The 20,136-nt window shown below is 37.3% G+C and overlaps 1 protein-coding gene and 1 long non-coding RNA gene across 2 annotated transcripts; one reads left to right on the top strand and one right to left on the bottom strand.

Annotated features, from left to right (window-relative positions):
• Positions 1–696: 696 nt before the first annotated feature.
• On the top strand, positions 697–3,315 carry LOC143863689 (uncharacterized). Its single transcript, XR_013240942.1, has 3 exons — positions 697–879; positions 1,859–2,007; positions 3,283–3,315. It is a non-coding gene; the product is annotated as an uncharacterized LOC143863689 (long non-coding RNA).
• A 2,002-nt stretch (positions 3,316–5,317) lies between these two features.
• On the bottom strand, positions 5,318–19,686 carry LOC143857063 (chaperone protein ClpB3, chloroplastic-like). Its single transcript, XM_077367337.1, has 10 exons — positions 19,371–19,686; positions 18,598–18,816; positions 17,388–17,625; positions 15,563–15,758; positions 15,359–15,413; positions 10,881–11,031; positions 9,809–10,117; positions 8,117–8,382; positions 6,524–7,444; positions 5,318–5,845 (listed from the first exon to the last, which is right to left on the bottom strand). The coding sequence occupies exons 1-10, from the start codon at positions 19,623–19,625 to the stop codon at positions 5,519–5,521; spliced, it is 2,937 nt and encodes a 978-aa protein (XP_077223452.1). The 5' UTR covers positions 19,626–19,686; the 3' UTR covers positions 5,318–5,518.
• Between the last annotated feature and the right edge of the window lie 450 nt (positions 19,687–20,136).

The following is a 20,136-nucleotide window of genomic DNA, read 5'->3' as shown; positions in this document are numbered from 1 at the left end:
TCTAAACAGGGAGACAGGGACATGGAGAGTCAGTCCACTCCCCGCACGTGAGTGAGAGAGAGAGTGATACACCTGCTGCCCTTAATTTATGCATGTAGGTGTGGTTGATTTGAAAGGTGCAACAAAAAAGGAATGAGAGGGAAAGGAGAGGTAAAAGATTCAAGGAAGGAGTACATGCCCTTCTAAGGTTGGTGAGAGTATTGACCATCCAATGATTTACCTCAGTTATAATTATATACTTATACTAGATCTCTAATACATATAGAGCTAACTTTTGTAATTTGTAAAGAGAAATGAATAATTGAAGACTGATATCCACACTGCTGTATTTTTATAATGGCACTGATGACTTGTTTTGCACTATTCTATTGTTTGTTGGGAGCTTTCAGGGAAAGGGAAGTCATATATGCGACCCTTTTCTTTTCCTTAGACACCCAAATCTAGTGTATCAATGACTGGCAGAGGACAAGACTTACGGGAAGTGTTCAACGGGCCAGATTGTCACGTACGCTATTTTGGGTGTCCCAAGCAAAGAGTATGGGCGGATATATCAATTGTACCTTTTGGAAAGGGAGATGAAAAGAAAGCAATCCTTTCAAGTGTTATTGTTTGGATTTCTTAATAGATACTAATACAAGCAATACACATATTTCTAGCTTTGATTTTCTTTTTCTTTGTTTCTGGCATTGTAGGTTTTGAACATGGTCTGAGAATAAGGATTGGAGGCTCACTCCAAGACCAAGTATTGTATGACATGGGAAAGCTGGGACCTCTATGCCACCCATTTAGAAAGTTGGCAGGTGGGATGTTTGGGTTCTCCAAAGGTTGTTTGCGGATGGAGAGGTGGGATGCGCTCAACTCTTTTTTCAGAAATACAGGGTAATGCTTTTATTTCCAGAACTTCATTTTTGTTTTTGTGACTGTTTAAACATGTAGGGTATATTACCTAGACCTATACAATTTAGGGCAAGACATGCATGTTTTATAAAAATATTGAGTATTCAGTTTACCTATTAGTATTGAGTATTCAGATTACTTATTAATATGATAATCATCAACTAGTAGGCATTAGTTTATTGCTATAAGCTTCAAAAATTTAGCTTGTCCTTTGGCTGTTATCATTTGCCAAAGTAGCTCCTAGAAATATATTAGATGAAAGCCAATTGTTGTGTAATAACTGTGGAAAGTTGTGAACAATTGTTCCTACAGAACAAATGATTTTTTACGGAATTGTTGTGTGCTATGCATGGTTTATATTCTCCTTGACACTTTTTCCATCCAAGTAAGGCAGAGAATAGCTTATTCTTAGGAGTTGTGCTTTGATACCATGTGAAAACAGCCAATTACTCCAAAAGCTTAAGCTGTTGGAGATGGCATTCTTTAATATTTTATACTTTAATACTCCCCCTCATGTGTCGCCCCACTTTTTTATGGTTGGCCCACACGTGGCACCTGTGGGCCCTCTTTTGGGTTGGCCATTACACGTGTATTTTTAATATCAAGGAGGTTTGAACCAAGGACCTTTGCTCTGATACCATGTTGAGAGAAGAGGAGGAGAAGAATGTAAGTCAGGGATGGACTTCCCCTCACCTGTGTGTGTGTGTGTGTGTGTATATATATATTAATGGTATTTCAATACGCTTTTTCTCAGAGTTTCATCATGTAATTGTATATATTCTGTAAGAAGAAGAGTACAATGACCAAAATGCCCTTAGGCACACATACACCTTCTAACACTAAGCAAACTGAATTCATAGGAAAATTAGATACGCCGCCATTTAGAAGTTTATACCAATACAAATTGGTTCTTGTTACCAAAAGTGCTGCTGTGTTTGGTGTCTAACTCTTGTGGTTGCAGAGCAATTGTGACGTTTGGTCTTAACGCACTCAATGGGAGACATCAAATAAGAAAGGGTGTCATGGGAGGCTCTTGGAACTCTAGTAATGCTCACAGTTTCATAGAGCACACCATTTCAAAGGGATATCCAGTTGATTCATGGGAATTTGGTACTTCACTTTTTAAGTTTAATGCTTTATCTCTTTCACTTGAAAATCACAAGTTTAATTCTTTGTAACTTTTTAATATAAAAGCACAAAGCACAATCCCTACTCTTTTAATACAACCCCAGCGCCTCGACCCCCCCCCCCCCCCCCCTAGACTCTCTCAAAAATAACTCCAACCCTTCCACCCTCCACCCTCAAAATTTTCAATGGGGGCCACATTGTTTGAGAGAGAGAGAGAGAGAGAGAGAGAGAGAGAGAGAGAGAGAGAGAGAGAGAGGAGTTCCTACTCCACGAAGTAGATAACTTATCTACTCTGTAGGCTTAAAATATAATGAGGGCCATATTGTTTGGGTGATCCAAAGTATTCATTTGATGGGTCCTGACATAGATAGGGTGTGCCCAAATAATCAGCTCCGTAGTATCATCGCAACTGTTCGATTTGTGGAGGCAAAAATGGACGGGTATAAACCTTCACAAGTCTGTCCATTTTTGCCTCCACAAATCGAAGGGCTAGGATGATCCTATGGAGCTGTTTATTTGGGGACACCCTATCTATGTGAGGGCCCATCAAATAAATGCTTTGGATCACCCAAAGAATGTGGCCCCCACTGTATTTTAAGCCCACGGAGTAGATAAGTTATCTACTCGGAGGAGTAGGAACTCTTTTCTCTCTCTCACACACACATATTTAAATTTTTAATTTTTAAATTTTATTTTATTTAATAAAAATAGCCAAATCCTACTTTCGGGGGTTTGCCAAATCCGACACCTCTAATCCGTGTCGGATCCCGACACAAGAATCCGAATACATGCAACAAAGATCCAAAATCATGGAAAGCACCTCAATCCGACCATTTTCAGCAGCAATATGCAGCGCAGAGAGCCAAGCATCTCCAAATCTCTCATCGCTCACAGCCTCAAAGAACCCATGTTCTTGGGTCACCCTGCAACTCAAATCTCTGATCCACAAAGAGCCCAAGATGAGAACAGCCATTCTAAGGAAGGACATTGGTGAATGACTGAAAAGGAAGTTCTCCTATAAAGCACTGAATCTCAGAGATGGGACACGAAGAACTAAATTACAAGGCATAAGCCTGAATCCTTTTTTCTTTTTTTTTGAAAAATGACAATTTCATTAATGATTAAAATAGGGACAAGATGTCCCATGCCCAGTACACCGACCTTACTTGAATAGGACTGAATCCTATAAAAAGCCTTTTTTTCTCCACAACTGTAAGTGAGTAAGCTACTTGATTGGCTTCCCTGTGATCATGCAAGATTTCCATTTACATCAATATGAATCTCCTTGTAAGGGAGGCATCCTTCCTTACCCCAAAGAATTGTTTCCAGGTACTCTTCCTCTATGAAAGTCAGCCTACACTTCTTTGGATTGAGTAGATTTCAGACTGTGTTCGGATGCTTATAACTGTTACATAGACTAGTTGGCTCTGCATGTTCATGCTATTGACTAAACTGGGTTCATATCATGTGGTTTTCTTATTCCAAATTCTATTACCATGAGACTAAAGGGTTATTGTATCCAAGGTTTAAAATTTCGGTTTCGGTACCGGTTTCGGACCTTGAAATTCTGAAATTTCAAATTTCGGTCGAAATCTGGAACAAAAAAAAAAAAAAACAATATTTTATTCATTATTAAATTTCGGTGAAATATTAAATTAATATTAAAAAAAACAGATTTTTATGTCAAATTTCGGAAAAACAGAAATTTCGGCCGAAATAAATGACCATTTCGGTTTTGTGTGGTTCGGTGTCCACCGAAATCTGAAATTTCGGATTTCGGTCGAAATTTAAAACCATGATTGTATCTACCCATGACTAAACAAAGATCGTCCACCAAGAAGATCAAACCTAATGTTCTTAAACTTGTGAACTGTGTACGTAGGAACTGATTGAGGAATCCAGGATGCTGTCATGGCTTGATTGCTTGATTTCTATAAACAGACAACATCTCGACCTTTGTTCTTTCTATCCTTTGCAATGCAATATCAGTTTTTTTTTTTTTTTTTTTTTGAGAAAAAAAAAATTATCGGCTTGTAAAAGCATCTCATGAAGTTTTAGTGCTCTGGCTCTCTCTCTCTCTCTCTCTCTCTCTCTCTCGTTTTTTAAATAGAATCCAGTGCAAATGTTTACTAATTGAGGGGATTAGCTTTGATTTATGGGATGATTGGCTGTGATGATTTTTATACAGTTGACCATGTCAACCAACTACATAGTGAGGGACGAGACCTGATCATTGAAGAGTAATCAAAATCCAAAACGAGCTAGGCCTTGATTGGAGGGAAAAAAAAAATTCATTGGAGAAAATATTTGGTGGCTTCATGAAAATTTTTTCTCGGAATAATGGTTTATGGAGAGGGACAGAATAGAGGGTGAGACTTGAGAGTGAGGTACGGGTGAGAAGTAGCTGAAAAACAAGGAAAAGATATACTCTACTCAAAATAGAGTTTTAGTTTTCCGTATTTTTCTTTCGATAATAGCACTCCTCACTTCATTAAACAATTCCAATTGTGGCAGGTATAAAAGTGTACACAAAAAAGGGAGACCATTATCAACACAAAAGAGTGCACTAAAATCTAAGAATATTTCTAACTCAACAATTCACTTATTCCTACTTCCTAACTTTCAGATGCTGGTTTCAGAGCTAGAAATGATATTTACTCATTCCTGCTTTCAAACTTTCAACAATGATAATTTCTCATTTTCCTCTTTTCTCAAAGTGATCCTTCCCCAACTCCATAGAGTAACCCAGGAAATTCAATCACGGATAGTATCAAATCCATCTTTGTTCCTACACCAAGCACGACTAGGTTTATGTTGTATAACCTTCGGCAGTGCTTTTACTATATTTTCATTGTATAGACTGAAAAAACTAGAAAATTCGCGCTCTGGAAAGCAGAAAATGAGAAGCATTGAAGATTATAGAAGATTATAGAGTAACAGATCATATCATGCTTCAGTGTGCATAACCACTTAATAAGAGAAAATAGAATCACTCAAATAAGAGAAGCTTATATATGAAGATTGGATCTGCTTAATCAGAAAATCAGTACAGCTTCTTCTGTAGAAAAATATTTTCTTCCACATTTCAAACTGATTCAAGAGCAAAAAAGATCTAGACTGCACAGGTGATGAAAACTAATTACTGTGAAGCCCTCACAGTTTTCTCTACCTACTTTAATTTCTCTTTCTCAACAGAACTCTCTAAACTGAAATTCCTGCCGCAGTTGGGGTTGTTTATGACAACAATTTTTCTACTAATCAAATCTCAATAACAATCAGATGAGAAGAATAATTACACAGTGAAAGAACGTGTTGACGACTTGATTCGTATATAGATCATTTTCTACTGAATAAGGCGGAAACATTTCTACACAGATTTCAGATTTGATACAACAAAAGAAGATATTGTATACAAAGATGTGAGAATAATTTCTATGAAGTGGATACCTTTTATCATAGCTTTATATGTGGCCTATGATGGAAAATAACAAGATCAGCGACTCTCTGAGAAGGCTCTCTGATCTTCTCCAGCTGTATCAGAAACCGAATTCAGCTTCTTGAAGGCCAGCTTTTGTTGGGGGAGTTGACCATTGGAGAACGCAGTGACCTCCGTGTCTATGAAGATGGTGTCCTCGTCCTTGAACTCTCCTCTCAAAATACCCTTGGCCAACTCGTTCTCAACGTGCTGTTGGATCACACGTTTTACAGGCCTCGCACCATAGTTGGGGTCATATCCAAGACTACCCAACAGCTCAATCGCAGCTTCGCTCACCTGAATTACGATCTTCCGGTCACTGATTCTCTTCTGTACTCGTTGCAACTGGAACACAGAATACAAGCATATGGTAAATCAAAAGCATATTAAAAGAAAACTAGAAACATCCTAGAGGGGGGAAAAGATCCAAAAATAATAAATTGCTAGTAATTAAAATTAAAACATTTAAAATATGGGATTTGCAAGGGACTTCCGGAGAAAGACATTTCTCGTCTGGCTGTTGCATGAGAGAGCAGCCACCTCAGATGAAGTAAATGAATTACACAAAACTTGCTGAAAAGTTAGCCTGTGTGGCTGCTCTCTCATGCAACAGCCAGCTGTGAAATGCCTTCCTGTTAAAGTCCCTCGCACATCCCTTGACATATAGGTTGAAATTCAAAGACCCATAAAATCCAAACAGAAACGTCAAACAATAGCAAGAAAATCAAAAGCTTCTAAATATAAGCTGGATTGAAGATGTAGAATAATGAAAAATCAGCATAAGTCAAGTTCTGAAATATATGCTGAAAATTTGAATACTCCAACAAAATCATACAAAAGAACGATAAACTGCTGGAAGTTTAAAAAAAAGATATACTTAAACCTAAGAATTTTCTTTCATATAGAGGTGTCAAGTGCAAAGTCTGAAAATTGATTAAAAAAACTACTCCGCGATACACATTTTGACACAAAATAAATCTTTAAAGTTCGAAAAAATATGTTTGCAAGGAAGGATCACCATACCTGTAACCTCACAATACTATTTATCTGCTCACGGTCCAGAGGCTGGAATACTATGTACTCGTCAACACGATTCATAAACTCGGGACGAAAGATAGATCTCGCAGCATTCATCACCCTTTGCTTAATGGTTTCATAACCCAAATCCTTGGACTCAACTTCGGTATTGAGTATGTACTCGGAACCTACGTTAGATGTCATGATAATGACAGTGTTGGTAAAGCTCACAGTGCGACCCTGTGAGTCAGTCACCCTACCATCGTCCAAAACCTGAAGTAAAACATTGAAGACATCCGAATGAGCTTTCTCAATCTCATCAAACAAGATAACAGCATATGGCCTCCTGCGAACCGTCTCTGTTAGCTGCCCGCCTTCTTCATAGCCAACATAGCCAGGTGGTGCTCCTATCAATCTGGAGACTGAATGTTTTTCCATATACTCACTCATGTCAATCCGCACAAGAGCTTCTTCAGTGTTAAACAAGTATGACGCAAGTGCTTTGGCTAGCTCTGTTTTGCCAACTCCAGTGGGACCCATGAACATGAAACTTGCAATAGGGCGGTGAGGATCTGAAAGACCAGCCCGAGACCGTTGGATAGCCTCGGCTACAGATTTCACAGCTGGGTCTTGACCCACAACACGTCTATGGAGTTCATCCTCCAAATTTAACAGTTTTTCTCTCTCGGACTCTTGAAGCTTGGAAATGGGAATACCTGTCCATTTGCTGACTATTTCAGCAATGTCGGACTCAGTTACCTCTTCCCTTAGCATGGACTTCCCAGAATTTTGATATTCATCTAACTCCTTTTCTGCAACTTCTAGTTGGCGTTGCAAAGACATAATACTCCCATACTTCAATTCAGCTGCACGATTAAGGTCATAGTCACGTTCCGCCTGTTGAATCTCTAGATTTACCCTGTCAATCTACACCAAGAAAAGCCCAGTCAATAAAGTGGACAATTAACATTCAATTTCAGTAATTAGAAACCTAATGGAGTACCTAAAAGCCAGCGGAGACTTGGGTTGGGTTAAACAAGATTTGCATTGAGATAAACGGAGCTCAGTTTCCATGAAACCCAAAAAAAAAAGCTCAATTAGTTCGAATTTTCAAAATTTTCGTTACACCGAAACCTCTTTACTGAGTAACTAGAGAGAGAGAAAAACCCTCAATTAAATATTAAATACTAAACTCAACTGAATACTGCAAAAACAATCTTGCTAGAGACTCAAAACTAGAAAAAATCAAACAAGCTTTTCATACTTGCATAACTCATCACTCAAAAGAGTTTTGAGTCAAACCTATACTCAGGCCTTCAAAGTACGAATCATTTCAGGTTTACAAACCTTTTCTAAAAATTCTATCCACAAAGAAGATTCTGAAGTTATGAACTATGGGTGGAACTTGGGTCAGGTCGGATTGAGCTTTTGCTAGAAAATGAATTGGAATCACCCCAAACCTGACCCAATTTTAGGGTAAAATCTCAACCGAATTCCTAAAAATCAACCCGAGTTGCACCCCTGTTATGAACTAATGAATATATTTTTAATCTGAACAAGCTCAAGAATACTAAAGCAGGACACAGAAGAGAAGGATACCTCTTCCTTGATGGACTGAATGCGGGTCATTACAGATTTCTCATGCTCCCACTGCTCAGTTAGCTCTGCTTGTTTTTCTTTTAATAGAGACAGCTCTGCCTCAATGCGACTCAACCTATCTTTGGAGGCTCTGTCAGTATCATTGGTAAGAGAAAGACGCTCCATCTCTAGTTTCAAAACAGAACGGTCGATTTCATCGAGAGCGGTTGGCTTTGAAGTGATCTCCATTTTCAGTTTGGCAGCTGCCTCGTCAACTAGATCAATAGCTGCAACAAATATAGATGTGTTACAACTTGGCATCCCAAATGGACTATGAAATAGTGCTACTTGAATTCTTTTTTTTTTTCTTCCTTTTTTCTGATGGGTAAGCTGTGATTGAAGTTAAAATACAACCTCAAAGGTTGACAGTTGCAACAATAAGAACCTTGAGTGTTTTTTTTTTCTTTGAGGAAAACTGTTTGCTTTCCAACTTACACATTGGCACGTGCGCAATGTCTTATATATGATGTTAGTTAGACTAATATAGTGGGTACATATATTTAATTGATAAAAACACAACCAAAAAAAAAAAGTTCCCAGATAAAATATGATTGCGTTAAAATTAATAGAATCTGTATAATTAATAAATACAAGCTAAAGAGGGTATATTGTTTAAGGTAATGCAACATCACTTCAGGGACAACACGTCCTGCAGATTGCTTCTGGTTGTAAATTTTACACACTGAATTGAATAAGGTTTCGGCTTGGGCATCTATCATCGTAACCAAAGAAATTTCAGTTGAATTCCTCCAAATTTTTTTTTTTTTTTTTTGAATGGTGAATCCTCCAAAAATTAAAACCACAAAAACATATGAACATACGCAAATAATAAAAAATTTAAAATGAAACTTCAGGAAATTCTAGAATAAGCACTTCATTATAAACTCAAAATGCATACAACCGAATAAATATATGCTTCAAAAAAGCACAAAATGTAGGAAAAGAGCCATTCAATACATTAATTCTATGAAGAAAGTACAATATAAGGAAGATCAACGGACGATCTCACATTTGTGCCTCATGATGCACCACAAGATCAACTGTTTGCTCTCACATACATGCCACCCAATAGCCTCTTGTAGGACTCAAATATGAGAAGATCGAGATCAATCTTGATCTCACATAGATTTTAAATTTTGTTCTTAAATTAACTTCTGTCTCATTTTCATGATCAGATCTATTCATCCAAAAAAGAAACAATAGACCAGCCAAATGGCGTTGAGATCACCTTGATCATATGATCCGAGGCCCTTGATTCATCAATCCTATTTCAGTTTCCGCCAAAAGTAACAATTGTAGATTTTTTTCGATCTTTGGTCATCCGGAATGGGATCAAGACCATTTGAATCTACAAGATCAACGACCATGATCCCACATATGTGCCACCCTATAGACCCTTCTTTCTTTCTTTACTTTTTTTTTTTTTTTTTTTTTTTTTTGAGTCGGACTTTAATGGCACTAACGAACCCATGTGTTTGCGTCGGTTAGTTGCGGCTGAAACCTTAAACCATGAATGGAATAAGACTCAGGTTTATCGCTCTAAAAAAAAGGATATATTTTGTCCTAATAAGCATGTCAGGGCACGTCCAAAACGTCTATCACATGTGTTCAGCCAGCACTATTTTGAAAATTATAGGATTGTTAGATGGTTACCTTTGTCAGGCAAAAAGCGTCCACTAATGTAACGATCCGAAAGAACTGCAGCTGCTACAAGTGCACTGTCAGAAATGCGGACTCCATGGTGTAACTCATATCTTTCACGCAATCCACGTAGTATAGAGATTGTATCTTCCACAGAAGGTTGATCAACAAAAACTTGCTGGAAACGTCGCTCCAGGGCTGGGTCTTTCTCAATATATTTGCGGTACTCATCAAGGGTTGTTGCTCCAATACATCTCAACTCTCCACGACCGAGCATTGGCTTCAACAGATTCCCCGCATCCATGGCACCATTAGTAGCACCTGCAATAAAAAATTAAGAACACATTAATCAGAATTTGATTCTACTTAAAAGATTCAGAGAAATCACATTCAAGACAGTGTGTTGCTGTCATTGTCACAAATAATTGTCTCGGGAATTTCCTTGGGATATTTAAAAAAAAAACTATTATGTTTGGGTTTATATAAGGAAAAAAGTAGAAAAATATTTAAATATAGAAAAACATTAAATTTAAGAACAAAGAACAACAAATAATATCGTGAATTTATTGCAATATTTGTGATATTTTTGTAGTAAAAATAAAGGCATATGAAGATATCTCGATTTAAAATTAAAAAAAAAAAAAAAAAAACTAGGGAAAATATCTCCAGTTTGTTGTTTTATAAAAAAAATTGCAAAAAAAAATAAACATGATATTTAAAAAAAAAAAGGTCGGAGATATTTGTACTATGGTTGTTGTTTAAGGAATCAAGACATAGATGCACTTAAGACATGTACCACGTGTCATTTGAGACCTAACATGAGAAGAAAATTCACAGAGAAGCATCTGTCGGAAGAATTCCATCTACTCAAGTCCAACCTGAGCCTTTTTTTTTTTTTTTGAATGTTAGAGTTCAAGCTGAGCCTTGAGTGATAACTTTTTAATCATAAAATGATTATATAACTATGATGGATGAAATTGTACAAAACAAAAGAGGGAAAAGAGCCATCAAGCAAGCATGTCAAAGAACCTCCAGAATTAAGACATTGAAAAACTAGATAACCATGCATGCTAACTATAGTGACCTGCCCCGACAACAGTGTGGATCTCATCAATGAAGAGGATTATTTGTCCATCTGATTCAGTCACTTCTTTCAGTACAGCTTTCAGTCTATCCTCGAATTCTCCCCTAAATTTCGCTCCAGCAATGAGTGCGCCCATATCAAGGGAAATCAACTGCAAAAAGAAAGCAAACAAGATAAGGATTTAAATTAAATCAATTGTAGGTATTAATTAAAGCATCCTGCACTAATAAGAATTCAAACATACTCAACAGATTTCAAAGGTAAATAAGGTCATTTCAAGAAATATTGGTACCACAATAACTTGACAGAGAAAATTGACAGCTTCAACATTAAAAAACTAGAGCTCAAGTGGGAAATTGGTTTTTCTACTTCCGAGTTTGACTGGGCCAAGTTAGTCAGAAGAAAATTGATCATTTATATACCCAATGGACCACTAAAATGATTGATTCAGCCAAGTTTTGAAGACATATTTCGGACTTACACAGCCCGGCCAGACTTAGCCCAGCTGGCCTAGTTTTGAATAGACCAGTAAGTTTATGAACATAGTCGGCCAAATAAATAACAGAAAGAAAAAATGAATATTGTTATTAAAGATTAATCAGCTCAGCAATCAATCGTTCATGATTTTAAATCATAGAAATGCCACAAGTAGATTAAAATGACACCATCACAAGCCATAACAAGTAAAAAGGAGAAGTGTAAGACAATAACATGACTAGATATCCAAGACAACTGAATGTGAAGAGTTCCACAAGCCATTTGAAAAGTCAACTAAGATGTCATATCATGTCAGACTTCCATCCCATCCAATCCAGTCAGACAAACTGATTCTCCAGTCATAAATTTTCACGAGGTAGTACATGATTTATAAAGTAGGAATTGTAATTTTAAAAAAAAAAATAGAAATCCAGATGGTCACAAAGAAATGCTAATTTCTAAGTTCTTAGCCAAATGACCAGCACGACCAAGAGTGGAATAAGCAACCATGGATGGTACAGCCCGCCTTAGCACCAACGCTTGGAGGGCAGTTAGTAATCAACCAAACTTCAGAATGAGTTGCCATTATGGCACTCATGAAAATGAGTACCAAGAATCCCTGATTGGACCAAGTAACTTGGACACAGACAGACATGTGAGTGTCGACAGAGTGTTAGGGTGTCAGACATGGCAAACAGAACAGAATGAAATTTAAGCATTAAAATCGAAAAATAAGGAAAATGGAAAGAACATCTAACATGAGATTTCCCCTCCTTTGAATGATAGAGCATAATAATCAAATATATGTCTAAAGCATGCCATGCCATCATACATTTGATGTTGATACTTAAACGTGTCAGCATGCAAGGTTATAAATTTCGGTTTCGGTTTCGATTTCGGTTGTGGCGGAAACGGAAACGTTTCAATTTGGGTGGAAATCCTGTAAAATGAAGGAAATGTATAAAAAAATACGCAAATGATATAATTTAAAGATGAAACTTCAGGAAAGGCTAGAGTAAGCACATATACGCACTTAGAAATCATTATCTAAGCAAGACGACCATCCATAATGGCTTAAAAACATCAAACACCTAATGACATGCACTGTCGCGCATGTCAAACAATTTAGTACTTGTCAAATTTCACTTGCAATTCATATAAAAATTTATAAATAATGCATGTACCACATTTTGCATTCACTGCGTATAAATATAATTATATAATACATACTAATATCATATATACCTATTACACTTACAATTTTGGTTTATGTATTTCGGTCATTTCGGTTTCAATGGGGATGGAAGAGGAAACACTTCGATAATTTTGTGTCGGTTTCAATGGAAATTTAAAACCATTTTGGCTCAAGGGTGACAAGGAGCTGACTTGACTAATCGTGCCAAAAGTTACCTTGTAATTGCCAGGATGGGTCAGGCTCGAGCTGATTCATCTTTCTGTTTTTAATCAAAAGGTCGTAACCAACTTTCTTTTTTTATTTACATTGGGCATAAAGAACTTCTACCCATAACACCTAACATCACCCCAGCCTTGCTGCTGCCCTGAATTACATTAAACCCTGCAACGATACAGCTGTCAAGAACCTGTGGAACTTTGCCTGTTCCACCCAAAAATCCTGCAAACTAACCCAGCAGCCAAACTGAACCTGCTTTCCTTCCGAAAACCCTACGAAAGATCATCTTGAAATAAAACCCTTTAATTCTATCGCCCCGCACAGAACCCTATCTTTTCCCTATCTGAAACCTGCAACAAACCTGAAACCATATCCCATGCCCATCGTAAACTTCTACTGGTTCAAGAAAACAAGTCTACTACCTGTTGCTCATTTGAAACACGCTCAGTACCACACCTGCCCTCGTAAACTTCAACCAGTTTCGTTATTGACCCCTCCTGCAACCAACAAACACTGGTAGAGTGCATCTTTGTGGACTTTCCAGTTCTTAACACTAGCTACCATTTAACCTGTAACCCGTAAACACTTTATAAACCCTACATAATTCCTTAAGTTATTACTTTTTTGAACCAGCAACCTCGCTGTTAACTTACATGCCCCTACAATTCATATTATTTGACTGTAGAACATCCATGTTACACAGATTCTTCTAAATGGGTGAGTACCATTATTGGATGTGTCGGATTCCAATGCTTCGGGATTCACTGTGATACTTCTAGATCTCTTTTATCTGTTTTTCTCTAAATACTCCCACTACAACTTTACAATTACCGCATGTTTTGATGTTCATCCATCCTGATAGTAATTTTTTTATATGGAAATAAAACATTATATTTACTAAACCTATTAAAAATTTCTTGTTATATTTCTTTATATTAATTGTTATTATCAGAATTTTATGTAAAAAAATTAAAATTTGATAATTGATTAAAATATTCTGGTGCATCAGCGAATTATTCTTTTTTGAGGTTTGCTGAATCCGACACCTGATACCCATGTTAGATTCCAACACTCGTACCCTAGCTCTTAATAGTCCATGCACATACCAGTTTTTTCCTATATATCCACCAATCATCCCACTAAACATAAATCAGTCCTTTAAACCGTGTTACAGAATTTTCCTGTGTCCGTTACCAGGCCCCATCAGTCCCTTCGGTAACCATATCAAGCCCCTGAAAGCCATTTACAATCCTCAACTGTGAATTGTTCATTTCCCAATCCTTTACATCTAGTCCTCTTTTACACCCAAAACCCTTCGCAAGCCTATTACTCTTAACTAGAAATTATTCTTTTGTTTTGGATTGATCCTATTCCCCTAAAACTGCCTGGTCGTCCATAACAGTTCACCTACCACCAATCACAAACCGTCATAACAATCATTGTCATAACCCAGTTTGCTCAAACCTACTTCCCTAATCCTTTTGATTAATCTGAGTCTATCAGTTGGCTGTCTTACGTCAATGGCGCCCTAAGTGACAATTTGAGCAACAGTATATTAAGGTCCTTATCAACTCGTTCCAATAATTCTTGCACATTGTAGAAACTGGTTCTTTTAGTTGGAACTTGGAACTAAAAGTTGAAAATGCTGAACAGGCATCTGTGCGCATCTGTGCGCTGCGCTGAACAAAATTACATAAGCATCTCAGTCCTTTTTTGTAAGGAAAGTTACGACGGACAATGACTACATTAAGGATGACAAGGAAGCAACACATAAGAATGCTAATTTAGCTTTCTTCTATATTAGGAGTTATATATTAGGTTTTTTTTTTAAATGAAGAGTGATATAATAGAAACATAATGATTCTCAGTTATCAACTAACCACGACTGAGTAAATCCCTTAAAGCTAGATTTAAGAAATTAGTGTTCTAAAACTTGCTGCCTGACTCTGCCGAGTTGACTCAGAATGGTCAAACTTCGAGTGGTGAGTGCAACCTCTTACTTCTTAAATAGTTAGCAAAACATGATTTTGTTAGATTTTCTTTGAAAAATAAATGGTCAATTTTCGTCAGTAAACTCAGGCTCCGAGTGGTGAGTCCAACCTCTTATTTCATAAATAGTTAGCAATTTAACATTACATGATTGAGTCAGATTTTCTTCGAAAAATAAATTGTCATTTTTTATTGGCTGTGCTTGACCAAAAAAGAAAACAATAATTTCTGAGTCAGCTGAGTTGGCAGGAGGAGTCAACGTGCACATATTGCGGCCTAGGGATCACGAGGCAGTTCTTTCGCTCTATAGCGATTCGAGGGAATAGAACAATTCTTCTTGGAGGAGATTTTGGTTTGGTCAGAATACTGGTTTTTTGAACTGTCCAAATGTAACTCCTACAACTTAGCAGTATCTATATGCAAAAACGTAGAACTTATGCTACTGCTCAGAAAGTTCCATTCCTTCACCGACACATGTAAAGCAACTAAAGCAAAACACATTATTTTTTAGGTGCCTGAGTTTCTGCCGTCGAAAACTGCGATTACCGAATTTTAAACCGTTACTCATTGGTAAGATCTTTCAAGATGAAAAATTGCACACCTTGCGGTTCATCAGAGCTTGAGGCACATCCCCTTGCACTATTCTCTGGGCAAGCCTGTTGAGAAGGTAAAGATTATATGAGCGTCTATTGCAAGAGAAGGGCTTCCTAGGTCGTAACTTCAGGAAACCAAACAATTTTTTTCTACTTATCATTCATGGGAATTTTTACATCAAAAAGAATTCAACAGGCATAACAGCCCTTACCCTTCAGAAATTGCAGTTTTACCAACACCTGGTTCACCAATCAGTACCGGATTGTTCTTTGTTCTCCTTGAAAGAATCTGTATGCATCTACGAATTTCATCATCCCTTCCTATAACTGGGTCGAGCTTCCCTTCCCGTGCCATAGCCGTCAAATCCTTGCCATATTTATCTAAGGCCTCATACTTCCCCTCGGGGTCTGTAACATATTCAAAAGGTGAGACATCAAAAATAACCTTGCAGTTTAAAATTAAAAAATCTTAAGCGTGCAATCACAACATAAACAAGAAGTTCAAAAATGTAAAAGGAACTGGTTTCAGTATATGACAGCAACTACAGCATTACACTTAATCTAACTCATGGTCACCGAAAACCTTCAAGCCAGATAGGAAGCTTGCTTCCCCAGAAGCTCGCTTCGGAAGTTAAGTTCTTCTCGTTTCCCAAATTTAGGGGGAAATTTGTTTCTCACACACTTCCTACATGTTTCTTCTTAATTAAGAGTGTGCCTCCAATTAGGTCATTATTTTTTTTTCTTACAAGAGTATTTTCATCATCCCTTCCAATCAAAAAGACCGTAGCCATTATCTAACTCAAGGGAGTATACAACCAATATGGAGTATTTGGCACTAGATCCAATAAGTGTGCATTTGGCACTAGATACAATAAGTGTGTATACCACCATACCATGTTCTTTTTTTATTTTATTTTATTTTTATATTAACATGCAAAAGATCATAGAAGATCCAATAAGTGTGTAATTGGAACTAGATCCATGCATCTACAATGTATACAACCAACCGATGAAAGCCTAATATTTACTAGAAAATCCAATATATTTTTTTGAAGAAATTTTTTTTCTTGGATCATAAAAAAACATATTAAAGAGAAAAGGAAAGAACAATGACCCCCGTGTCCGAGAAGGTCAAGAATGGGGGCACAGAACAAGAGAATATACAAAAAAAAATTAAAATAAGAAAAAAAAAAAAACCCTCAAGGGGAAAGGAAATCAAAGAATTGAAGAGCCTCCCTAACAACACCATCCCTTGCTAGTCTATCGGCCTCTGAGTAAGCCGGCCTTCTAACATGGTGGAAGGCTATGAAAGATCCCTCCACACGATCTTGGATCTCATCAAACGAATGCGCGAACCTCCATGTGATCGAGTGACTTCCCTCCAACCATCTAATGACACTGAGTGAGTCACCCTCAACTATGAGACTATCAAATATGCAGATTTATAAACTCCTCAAGCCATGATGAGCTGCTCTAACTTCCGCTTCATTATAGTCTACTAACCCAATAGGCCTCGAAAAGGCCCATGTTGGTGTACCATTCTCGTCCCTTAGTAAACCACCAATACCCGCCAGCCCAGGAGAACCTAAGCTGGATCCGTTGAAGTTAAACTTTCTCCAACCCGGACACGGAGGCGCCCATTCTAGGGATGGGCTCTAAATACGCCCATTACCATTGCAGATTTCTCTCCAGCGGAAAATCCACTAAGTATGTTAAAATTAAATAATTTTCAAATGCATACAACATGTTTTACTTCTTTTCAATTATACCCTATTTCCAGTATTTTTTGGCTCTAGGGGCTAACCAGACAAGTCTATTCAGCCGAGTTCTAAGCTGATCAGCAAGATTTCCAGCATTAGAACTTCCAGATACAATAAAATGCTTATAACTTTGAAACCCATCAATAATCACAGACACCTATGCCTATAGAGGGGAAAAAAAGACTCTAGAAATTGGTTAATGTATAGAATGACATGGTGAGCTGTAGGAGCAATGGCAACCAAAGGGTGGAGGTGGAACAAGGAAAGATGTTATCACCTTGGTCAATAACTTTCTGAGATCCCCTTATGGCTTGTATGGCAGATGTCAGGGTCTTGAGAGAAATTTGAAAATCCTTAAATAGCTGTTTTCCAAATCGAGTATCTTGTGTGAAAGCAAGTACTAAGTGTTCAACTGAAACGAAAGAGTCGCCATATTCTTTCATGTAGTCCCTGGCTCGCTGAATTAGAGCTTCCAACTCCCGTCCTAACATGGAACCAGAAGATTCACCTAGAACCTGTGATCAATAGCCAAATAATGAAAGTCAAAATGGGGGAAACAGTAGAAAGTATTGTAGAGAGAAAAGTAAAAACAAAGGACTACATAATAAATTTAAAAATATAACATTGAAGGAAAAATTGTGGACATAACTCCAGATAGTAGTTCTACTCTGAACATTGAATGGATATCAAGTCAAGAAAACACATCTTCATTATTCTCAAGATAATCAAACAAGATATGATATACCCACAAGAATAACTTCTAAAGATATCAAGAAGCTTTAATTGGTAAAATTGGAAGTTGGAACAGAACCAAATCCTGTGGGAGCTAACTATACTCCAATCACGAAAGAAAAGGACAAGAGAAGGAAAAGACAAGGAACATATAACAATTGATCATTGTAGAGAAGATATTGGTAGACCAATACAGACAGGGCCACCCTATCGTCCAAGTCTTGGAAGCACCCAAAAAGTTGGGGCTTGGGAGAATATCCACCATGAGGTTCATGCTTGGCATAAGAACATTCAGCCAATACAGGTAACATTGGAAATATAGTAATATACACTATTAATCAGGATCCAATTGAGTTTAGATAGGCAAGCATCATACATCATGCAGTATACCATGCAACTTAAACAATAGACTGGTCAATACCATAAATCAGTGCAGAACCCAGTTGTAGGATGAGAGCATTTTGACCATAGAATCAAAATGAAGTGGTATAAGCAATATCCATCAACATAACCATATGATAAATCCAAGCCATGGTCAAAACCCAAATCTAAGAAAGCTAAAAATTGTTTCTCAGATGCAATCCTCGTTCTTATAGTAAAACACTCTCAAGCCTCAAGGTCAGTCCAAGAAATAATTAAACAGAGATGCCCTACAAGGCTACAACAAATAACTTGTCTATCCACGGGAGAAAAGCATGAATTGACAAGAGCCTACATCCTATAAAACCATAGAACCGAACAACAGTAGAAATTACCTTCGGTTGCCGCTGAATGTACTTATCGGTAGCTTCAAGGAGACGGGTATTATCAACTCCTGCCTTGGAAAAGATACGCCGAGCAAGCCCATTCTTCTGTTCCAACAGTGCCTTCATCAAATGCTCTGTCTCCACTATCTGATGCTTGCTCTCTTTCGCCACTTCTGGAGATAAAACAATAGCTTGCCAAGCCATCTCTGTAAATTCGTGTTGTGTAATCTATCATGAAATCCAAACCCAAATCAACGCCGTGAAATCTCATCAAATTCGAACAATCGGATACTTAACAAATTTCAAAAACGGTGAAATTTCACCAAACTCGTATAGGATATGCAGAATTTCTCATATTTGATGACGAAAAACAGCCTAAAGATTAATCATAAACATCAAATAAATAAATAAAATATGTGATTTCAGTAAAATCCATCCACTGTCTTTTATCCCTCAATTCCATGTAAATTCTTGAGTAATATCATGAAATTCAAATCCTAATCAACGCCGTGAAATCTTATCCATTTAGACCAAATTATACTTTTTTTAAATGGCATTCGACCAAATTATACTTAACAAAATAAAAATAAAAATAAAAAGACAGGACTGAATAAAACCATTCAAAAATTGCGAAATTTCAGAAAACTCGTACAGGACGAAATAGGATAAATGAAAGAAAATTCAAAGATTAAGGGGAAAAACATTAATCATAAAAACATAAAAAAGCGTGAAAATAGGATAAATGAAAGAAAATTTAAAGCTTAAGGAGAAAATTAGAGTACCCTTCCATCCTTCTGAGCTTCGCATCGAATAATGACCGATCGCGAACTCTTTCCTACTCTCTCTACACTTCTCGTCCAAAAAAGATCGTTCTTGTTTAAAGATTGTAACGATTTTAGGGTTTTTAGCGGTTTTAGGGTTTTTAGGGTTTTGCGATCCAATGTGAGGCCGAGAGAGAAGTGAGGGACAGCTAAAAGTGAGCTTTTACTGTGATTTATCGACAGCGGAAGACGAAGATGGAGTCCTGCGGCGTCCATTGACGGAATCCGGCGAGAATTACTGGTTTTTCCGGCGAGAATTACTGGTTTTTCTGGCGAGAATTACTTTTTTTTTAGGGTTTTTTTTTTTTTGAAATGTTTTCTTTCCGAAGAAGGAAAAATAAAGAGAGAGGAGAGAAGGGAAATTCTCGGAGGTTCTTGAAAGAGAGATAAGAGAGAGAGTGCGAGAGTATTCAAGAAGGTGGACACGTGTACAAGGGATAAGCCGAGTGCGTAATGCGCATCCTTGCTTTCTAGAGAGTGTTAGTAAGAAAAAACGAATGAGGTGGGACCCAATGACTAATTTCTGGAGAATGGAGATCATTGATCGTGTGGTTTAAAGATTTTCTAGACGTATATAAAATGGGAATTGCTAGCGTCCATTGCAAAAGGGTTTTCACTGCTGGTCTGTCGCACATAAGACCAGCCACCTCAATCTAAAAAGGAAGTAGAATTATTATTTCTCAAAAAATCAGCTCCATAGGATCAATCTAAACCATTCATTCCTATG

This window comes from Tasmannia lanceolata, unplaced genomic scaffold (genome assembly GCF_043159265.1).
Source record: "Tasmannia lanceolata isolate RefF3 unplaced genomic scaffold, GAP_Taslan_0.1 ptg000003l, whole genome shotgun sequence".
Classification (NCBI taxonomy): Eukaryota; Viridiplantae; Streptophyta; class Magnoliopsida; order Canellales; family Winteraceae; genus Tasmannia; species Tasmannia lanceolata.
Note: the sequence above shows the minus strand (reverse complement) of the source record. Positions and strands in the feature narration are given on the sequence as shown.

What these genes read in the sequence shown, in the direction of transcription:
- LOC143857063 (XM_077367337.1), bottom strand. Translation starts at nt 19,625, where the DNA reads ATGGACGCCGCAGGACTCCATCTTCGTCTTCCGCTGTCGATAAATCAC. An exon ending in AAGCTCAGAAGGATGGAAGG is followed by an intron (nt 18,817 to 19,370) that starts GTACTCTAATTT and finishes ATTTCATGATAG; the next exon opens with ATTACACAACACGAATTTAC. An exon ending in AAAACTGCAATTTCTGAAGG is followed by an intron (nt 15,414 to 15,562) that starts GTAAGGGCTGTT and finishes CCTTCTCAACAG; the next exon opens with GCTTGCCCAGAGAATAGTGC.